The 9262-nt window shown below is 28.3% G+C and overlaps 2 protein-coding genes across 4 annotated transcripts in view; both read left to right on the top strand.

The window, feature by feature from the left end:
- The first annotated feature begins 203 nt into the window (after positions 1-203).
- The window catches only part of LOC111640106 (UDP-N-acetylglucosamine transferase subunit ALG13 homolog), a 29218-nt gene continuing 20159 nt past the window's right edge, over positions 204-9262 (top strand). Inside the window, exons 1-2 of one of the 2 annotated variants that reach the window (XM_023386107.1) lie at positions 204-304; positions 1056-1145. In XM_023386107.1, coding sequence (XP_023241875.1) covers positions 302-304; positions 1056-1145 — 93 coding nt within the window. In that variant the 5' untranslated portion in view covers positions 204-301. Of the gene's footprint in view, positions 305-665; positions 813-1055; positions 1146-9262 lie in introns of those variants that run through there. The other variant, XM_023386108.1, reaches the window with a different exon arrangement.
- Positions 7181-8061, top strand: LOC111640105. Of its 2 annotated transcripts, none has more exons than XM_023386106.1 (2): positions 7181-7418; positions 7515-8061. In XM_023386106.1, the coding sequence occupies exons 1-2, from the start codon at positions 7243-7245 to the stop codon at positions 7906-7908; spliced, it is 570 nt and encodes a 189-aa protein (XP_023241874.1). In that variant the 5' UTR covers positions 7181-7242; the 3' UTR covers positions 7909-8061. The 2 variants fall into 2 exon arrangements, with proteins under 2 accessions (XP_023241874.1, XP_023241873.1); XM_023386105.1 differs by having other exon boundaries at positions 7491-8061.

Below are 9262 nucleotides of genomic sequence, written 5' to 3'. Positions count from 1 at the left end.
ATAATAAACCTGAAATAAACACATAACTGTAGTAGTTCGTATTTTATTCAAATGCATTAAAAATTATAATTAAAGTAAATATTAAGTTAAAATCGCGATTAATCTATTATAATTAATGAATTTGACGTCATAAGGTGCTTATATTATGGGTTAAATATACGTAGAGAAGGTGAAATGTACAAATAATAGGGCAGACCGAACAGATCGGATATTCGACGCATAACAACACAGATGAGATGGCGATTGTTTTCGATATTCAATCGCTTTCACATCGATCTACGCCATCTTAAAACACTAATTAATGGTAAATTAATGGTAAATTATATTACAATTTAAGATTGATTTTTGGAAACAAAACATCCTTCGACATTGACGTCATTAGCATAAACTTGACCCGAAGAGAGAACACAAGGCTCGACTTGTAATCGATCGTACGATGTTATTGCAAAACGTACATTAACTGAAGTTATACGGAAACTTTTATTTACATTCCTACCTTTCATATTTGTGTCAATTCGTACGATAATCTAATATCCTTAGCGTAGAAATATGCTCCGAGTGTTGTATATAATAACACTAACCCACCCCACCGCCATGTCTTCCACACAGCCTCGTACGCAGTCGTGGCGTGTTTCGAAATCGAGGTTGCGAAGTATCCGAGTCGAGAGTTTTTAAGCCGCCATTTTTTTTTTTTAGATAAACAGATCAATGTGGACGACTTTGGGTTTTCCATGATTTAGTAATACAATCGCTTGCATTAGCGTTTTATCCCTGACATAATTTATTTTTTATTATTTCTTTTTAATGTACAGGTCAGTTTAATCTTCGTAGGTTGTTATTTAATAATTTTAATTTGAAATTTGAGAGTTATTTTGTTCTTAAATTAATTATGCATGATAATTACTTCTTTACTAATTAAAAGACCCCTTAGCCAAACCAATGTCATGATAATAAGGCTGATCTCATATACACTGTGTTACACAATTATTAATTAATGGTAGAAGTATGAAATTGAATAATTTGAGATTAATAATCAATTTCTTTAATTGTTACAGGTTTTCAGCATGAAATCTATCTTTGTTACTGTAGGAACTACATCATTTGATAAACTTATTAGAAGAATCTGTTCATTGGAAGTGCTGCAGGTAATACTTGCAATTGCAAAATTTACTATGATACACTTCTTGTTTAGTCTTCATATGTATTAGTGAGCACTATGTCGGCCTTATTTATTGCTAGACTTATTACATTGTCACCAGACGCAAGACTGGCCTTAGAAAATCACTTTATTTTTCAAAAAATAATGCATTTCAGATCTTAAGTCCCTCGTCAGCATGTTGCAATATAAATAATTATGAAATTGATGCCACCACATTTATGAAAAATACAATAAAGTATTTTACCAAACATCGTGATTTTATTGTACTTTTTGTAAGTGTAGTGGCATCAATTTCATAAATTATTTATATTACAACATGCCAACAAGGGACTTAAGGTATGAAATGTATTATTTTTTGGAAAAATAAAGTGATTTTCTAAGGCTGATCTTGTGTCCAGTGACAGTGTAATAAGTAGCAGTAAATAAGACTGACATAGTGCTCACTAATATAATTTAATATTAATTACAGTGTAAGATTTTCAAAGCAGATAGTGAAATATAATTACTTGTAATCAATCTTAAAAACTCGTAAAAAATCTTTCTTAAAGCTTATTTTTTGTTTATATTATCCCATTCAACACCATTTGAAAGAAAATTTCTTTGGCATGAAATAATTCGTTGATGTAAAATAATCTATAAGTGTGATTTTTTTTCCCATCTAAATCATTCATTGACTAATTTTTTTTCAACAGATTTCAAACAGATTGACAATTAGGGATTGTAAATATTAACTTGGTCAAGGATAATTTCAAAAATTAATTTGGAGTCTTGAGCAATTTGTGATATAATAAAATTAAGGCCATATTTTTTTTATCTTGATTGTATCTTAAATATTATTAGAAGAAATTTCTTTGATTAAATGTGAAGTATTTTCTGTAAATATTGAGATAAATTTATTTATTAATTATTCCCAATAAAATAAAATAATCTATGTAAAGCATGTGTTTACTATGTGAATAACTTTTTCAAAAAAAAAATATATAGTTCCAAGTTATTTGTTAATCACTAGAAGTTTTGTAAATTGGTATTAATTTTTTAAAATTTAACTGGAGAAAGACAAAATATTTCTATTTAAAAATCGTAATACTAACTTACACAATCACCTTCTTGTAAATCAACAGACTAAAACACTAATTTACACCAAAGCAAACATTTTCAGCCATTATTGTGATGTTACAAATAGGCCAGTTTTTAAACTAATTGAACATCAAACAATTTTCCCATATTTAAAATAGTTACATTTAATATTACAATTGGTTTAAACTTTAATTATTTTAGCAGAAATAGTTAATGTAAACAAAATAAATGTATTATTAAAAACCAAGCTAAAATATAATGCACCAAATATATAAATTATATTTTTTCCGGATATCATAAAAGGATCTCCATGCTTGAACACCTCGTGCTCATCCTTTAAGTTCACCAACCTTACCCTTCATTTTTCATCTATACATTTCTAAGACTTAGAAACCAGATAATTCAAGCTAGCTTTCACCTTTATCAGTCTGATTATCCTTGTATTCTCTCAGTTTACATAAACTATCTCTTTCATAGCATATATTGCCAAAGCCATGGAAGGTGTTCCTTTCTGGATTGTATGATGATCTTTAATTCTACTTATCAAAGAGTGTCATTGCACCAATATATTCATTGTCTTGGCTATTCCTGTCATCCATGAGTGAGACCCTGATTGCAAAGACACTTTATGATTAACAGCTGAATGGCATCTAGCTGATGGCTAGCTGAATTGCAGTTTAAAATGCATTGCAAAGATGACAGTTGTCTATTTCTGAATGCTATCTAAATGAATCTCAACAAAACATTGGCTACTACTTTTTTCACCATTATTCTCATCTTTTAGTTGTTGGGTTATTCATTTGTGATGCCAGAAAAAAAACTCAATAAGGTTGCCAGCTATCTTTTGAAAGCTTTTTGTAATGTAAAATCTTAAGGTCGTCAACAACCGTTGTTGGGCAGTTAATGACAATCCTTTTTCCATTTTAATTTTTAATTTCATAGCCAATTCAATTTAAAATATGAACAAATCCAGATTTAGAAATTTATGCCAAATTCAGAATTTATCTTTGGAATATATTTTTAAGGAATTATTTCAATATTGTATTACTCTCTCCCTTTGTAGTTGTCGAAATGAATATTTTTAAATATTTTATTTTTATTTCTATAAAAAAGTTTTTGTAATTACTAAAATTGTCTTCTTTTGTTTAACAAAATGTTTTGACAAGGGAAATTATAACAATAATGATCTCAAAATGCATTAATGTTTTATGACCAACATGACACTTGAATTATAAATAAAAGCATCTGATTTAATTGTAATCCTAAATTTTCTATTCATTTGAATGTTGGAATTGAAACATTTAAAACTAATTTAAAGTATTTAATTATATTATTTCTGATCCAAGTAATTAATTAATGAATAATTTTGTTGATTCATCCCATTTACAACATTTATCAAACAAACAGTATTCAATTTTATCCAAACTTTACAACGAACAAAACAATGTAGTGACTTCAACTTGAATTAAAATGCCATCTAAACCTGCTATCTTAGAAAGTAGGTCAAATAACCAATTTCTAAATGCTCTCTAAACTGGCAAGCAAGAAACATCTCTGCAATGAATTTTTCTGAACCACAATCTAGACTCTAGACAATTTCTAAATCGTCATCAGTGTTTAAACATTCTCTTTGCAACCGGCCCTATATATTCCAGTATCTTCTTAAAATACACTGGAACTTTGTCATTTCTGAGGATCTTGTAGACATTGGGATTTTTCTTGTAAAATACATCTGTATCCACAGAATACATGATCTCCTTATAGATGGTATGAATGTGAGCATTATAACTGATTATTTTATAATTTACATTTTGCTTATATGGTGGACATTATTAAGGTTCTTTATCTGATTCATATTTTGTGTAATCAGTGACGTTAGCTTTTAATTGGAAAATTTGATAAACTTATAAGATAAATTGGGAGCTAATTTTAAATCAATAGATCTGTAATGGAACTTTTTACACTATATCATTGTAAAAATTTTTAAAAACTTAGTATTGAGCATCATTTTATTTTACAATGAAGTTGTAATCTCTGAAGATGCAATTGTTTAATATATTGAAAAAATTCTCACGGTTTGCAAGGATGATTTAATTTTAAATTAAATTTAATTTTTTGATTGAGTATCAGACAAAAAATGTATTTCTTATGTCAATTTGTAAAATACACCTACCATATGGATGTGCCTCATTGCTCCAGAGATTGTTTGAAAAAGCCATTTAGACAACAAGTTGTAGAAAATACACTCTAATAAGACAACCCATTGATCTAGAAAATTATTTGTATGAACAGTCAGATAACTTGTTAAAGAAAGTCAGTGCCAGAGTAGTTGACTTGGCCAATCAAATGACCAATAGAACACACAGAAACAATTGTTTAATATAGAAAGTTCTATTTATAGGTGTAGAGCTACATTATCATAAAGCAGCTATGAATTTAATTTGAACTTTATTTTTACTTATTAAATTTTTTAATTGGCTATTAAATATTTGATAGATAGTACATACAGTAATCTTTTTGTATTTAAAAAATTAAAAGATTTCACAAACCTTATGGGGGTCCTGTTGGATTTGAATGAACCTTTGATATTTTGTAGTTCTAGTGGTTCTGATCAAAAGTTTCCAAAGTCAAAAAAATGGACAGTTTTTGAGCATTAAAATTAAAAAAGCATAATTCATAAAGTGTTTTGAAGCTCTAAAATCTTATTCATTCAAAATATAAAATTACTAGCAGATGAGCTTGGTGTTGCTTGAGCAAAAAAACAACAACAAAGAATAAAATTATTATATTATTTAGTACTTCTAACTTTTCTGTTATATTATATTATAATATTTGATTTATATTTAAAAAGATTATCTTACATAAGAGTTTATCAAACCAAGTGCCCAATCTAATGCATTTTAAAAATTCTTTAATATATCTATTTTGTTTGTGATAAATAAAAAAATAATTTCGGACAATACTATAGCCATAATTTTTCTTTTCAAAAACGTGTAATTTTTGTTAGGTGTAACATCAAAGAAATCTCAACATGATGTCACAGGCAACAGAGAAGGATTTAAACACCCGATAGGTTAAATTGTGTACAGTAGAGGAATAAAGAATTTTTAAAATGTGTTAGATTGATTACTCAGTGTGATAAACCCTTATGTAAGATATCCTTTGTAGTTATATAAATCAAATACTATAATATAACAAACATTAAAATGAAAACCATATAAAGTATTTGGTTATTTTAGCCTACTCTCTGGCTCCCAAGGTTTTCCAATAATGACAGAGATGACAGGGATAAACTGTGAGAGTTGGACTGCACCAAGACTCAACCCTTAGCCTGTTGCTGTTTGATTTGATAATGGATGTATTGGTGAAAGATGTGAAAAGCAAGGCATCGTGGAGAATGCTATGTGAAATATCCCAAGATAAGATAGAGAAGAAACTGGAAGAATGGAGGAAAGTGCTGGAAGAGAAAGTCATGAAGATCAGCAGAGCAAAGACAGTATATGTGATATTTGGTTAGGGAATGAAAGTTATATACAACTTCAGAATGAAAAGTGAATAACAGCTTTCAAATTTAGATATCTTGGATCAAATGTAGCATGTGATGGAGGAATGAGTGCAGAAATCCAGCATAGGGTTTAGAGTGGATGGCTGAACTGGAAAAAGATGAGTGAGGTGCTGTGTGATAAGAAAAAAGTTGCAAAGTGAAAGGAAGATTATACAGAAATCATGGTAAGACCTGCAATGATGTACAGTGCTGAGATTTGGGCAACTACAATAGCCCGGGAAAAGAAGATGGAGACAGCAGGGATGAGAATGAGAATGCTGAGATGGATGTGTGGTATATCAAAGGACAGAATTAAGAATGATTACATAAGAGGAGCAGTCAAGATAGATTCTATAAGTAAGAAAATGCAGGAAAGAAGATGATTTGGACATGTGGTGAGAAGTGAGAACTGTTAGAAAGTTGAAAGTGATATGGAGGAGAAAGCAGGAAGACCAAAGCTGAGATGGAGATACATTGTGGCAGAGGGTTTGGGAGAGAAGAGATGGATCAGTAAGGATACCCTGGATAGAGAGAAATGGAGAAGCTAGATTAATGATGGGAATTCTGACCTCATATAAACATTGGAAAAAGCAAAGATGAAGAAGAAGAATTTCATTTCATATTACTTTCTTAAATTTCATCTTGCAGGATAAATCTTTTAGTTTCTTTACTCTAATTTCTTTTTTAACTTTGGTCCAAAATTCATATATTGCTCTTTTAGTTTACATTACATTTCTTTTGTTTCTTTGATGCTACCAATTTCTTCATCATACTTAAGAAACACAAGACTGTTAATAAACTTTATAAGGAGTCACCAACTTTAAAAATGTTCTAAATATTTTCAATGTTGTTTGTTTCAAAAGTTGTCAATTAACATTCTATATTAATATGTTTGAATATGTGTTTTTGGTAATTTTGATCTGGTAATCATCTTGAAAAATGTTTAATTGTAACAAATGGTGACTTTTTGAACTTTATTAGATATCTTATGTTTATTAGATTTTATTAATATTTGAATTTCCGTCAGATGAATAAATTACTTTTTACAAAATTAAAAGACAAAGTTGTTCTAAAAATATATATTTCAGACGATTACCATTTTTACAAAGTGTTCTAGAACAAAGTACAGACAGCTGGACCTTCCTTTTTAGGCTACACAACTGCCTATATTTAAAAAGTTCCTTAAAAACACAAAAAAACCAATAAATATTAAGAAAAAATCTTCTTTAAAATTGGAATGGTAAATCTTACGACGTCTTGTTACTTCATCNATAAAATTAATTTGAATATTAAATTTACTCAAGAGCATGAATTAAATAATCAATTAAGTTATTTAGATATAACAATTAAAAGATTTGAAGATCATTTGGAATACTGTAAATTTGAAAAACCGTGTAATACGAGAAAAGTAATTAATTATAGATCATACTGTCCTTTAAATCAAAAATATAATGTATACCTGATGGAAATAACAAAGATTTTTTCTAGAACAACAAATATAGATAAAAGAAAAGAAGAAATTGAAGATACACATAAGAAATACATCTTAAATGGATATCCAAAAAGATTACTAAATGATTGGTTCCACAGATTTTTAAGAAACAGGTTTAAAGTTAAACGTTGTCAAGAAATAATAAAGTATGTATCATTTCCGTATATAAAAGGTATTTATGAAAAATATAATAACTTCTTTAATCATAAATTAATTAGATTGGCTCCATCCTTAAATAACAGGTTATCAAATATGATGATCATCAGAAATAATGCTAAAGATATATTAGAAGAAGAAGGTGTTGTTTATCGGATAGAATGCACGTGTAACAATCCTAGTTTTTACGTCGGTGAAACAAAACGAAGATTAAGGATCAGACTGTCGGAACATTTGGCTGCCGTAAGGTTGAAAATGAGTAATTCTCCTGTCTTCCAACATTGTAATAGTAATAATTGTCAGATTAATATTAATAAATTAAAAATAATTTTTAAGGAAAAAAATATTGTAAAGCGAAAGGTAAAAGAACACTTCGCTATAATTATGCAAAACAATAATGTTAATTTAAATACCGGAATGTTAACAGCGGCATGCTGGGAGTTTTTTGTTAACTGTATAAGTGGCTCTTCAATGAGTTGACTGTTTGAACGTAGATTTTGTGCTGTAAGCCCCACTGAAGAGGCCATAGGCGAAATGCATTTGGGAAGCTTGTTAGTAATGATGTAAATAAAAATTTTTTTCTCTCTGCAGATTATTTTCTTTTTTATACCTTTTTAAACTCTGTTTTTTAAAGATTTTATAGTCATTATTGGCTTGTTTTTTTGAAAAATTGAAGTTTTATATTATCCAAAAGTCAGAAAGGAAAGAAAAATATAATTTTTTCGTAATTTTACATTTTATGTAAGAAAACAAAAGAAGTATATATATATACTTTTTAAATTAAGTACTGTAATTAAACATTTAAATTTTGAGTATGTTTCAAATATGATCAACGTTTTAATATTTAAATATTCCAATTTTTATAAAATGACTGAAGATGCCTTAAATTCATTCAAGAAGAAAAGTACTTTCTGTTTAAATCTTCATCAAAATTGTTTTATGTCATTGATATATTTAAACTGTAACATTTTGCATTTTTCTTCTATGATTATATGTTCACTAGAATCTAAGAAATACTTCATTTCCTAGATTACAATAAATAAATATATACATTTATTAATAAAGCTATGATTAATAATGATATTTTTATATTATTGAGATTTTAGTCTTTAATATGTACTGATACCTTTTATAAATTTTAATTTTTTTGTAAAATAAAACAATAAGATTTATTTTTTAGTATACCAAAAAGTGAATTGCACATCAAATATAACTGAGTATGGAATTCAAAAATACTGCACTAAATAAACAAAGTTTAAATTCTATTAAATAAATGGTTTTCAAATTTTATTATAACAAATTTTTTTATTTTATTCACTTTATTTTCTTATAGAGATGTGTGTGTGTATATTTATCTGAATTATAGTGATAATGTACAGTCGACCCCCCTATAAGACAGTAGCTACATTCCATTCTTTAGGAATCCGATTTCTTATGAGTCCTTCCAATCACAGCCCGACACATGTCAAGTTTACGGACTACGGCAGTTTGAAAGGTTTTCTTCTATAAAATTAATCGATTCTAGACTAATCCAACTCAACATTTCCAAAATACGTATATTTTTTTTGGAAATAATCCGTATAAACTACGCTATAAACAAAAAATTGTAGGATTACTTACCGAGTGTGCACCATTCAACATCGCCATTGCTCAAGCTTGTTTTCGTCGCGGAGTAACTCAGCAAACCACGGCCGCGATTTCTGATGTTATTTTTCTGCAAAAACTTCACTGAACTTTGGAGACATCATTAATATAAATAATTTTTATCGCCGTTGAATAAGAAATGTTTCTTTCACAAGAAATGTATAAAATTACAGTACTGTATTAGACTTAC

The sequence above is a fragment of the Centruroides sculpturatus genome, unplaced genomic scaffold (genome assembly GCF_000671375.1).
Source record: "Centruroides sculpturatus isolate CEXI.00-Female unplaced genomic scaffold, Cexi_2.0 scaffold1371, whole genome shotgun sequence".
Classification (NCBI taxonomy): Eukaryota; Metazoa; Arthropoda; class Arachnida; order Scorpiones; family Buthidae; genus Centruroides; species Centruroides sculpturatus.
This window is presented reverse-complemented; position numbering and strand designations above follow the sequence as displayed.

Coding starts and splice junctions, on each gene's coding strand:
- LOC111640105 (XM_023386105.1), top strand. CDS start 7,243: ATGGAAATAACAAAGATTTTTTCTAGAACAACAAATATAGATAAAAGA. Junction 7,419..7,490: donor CGTTGTCAAGAAATAATAAA/GTATGTATCATT, acceptor TAAATTAATTAG/ATTGGCTCCATCCTTAAATA.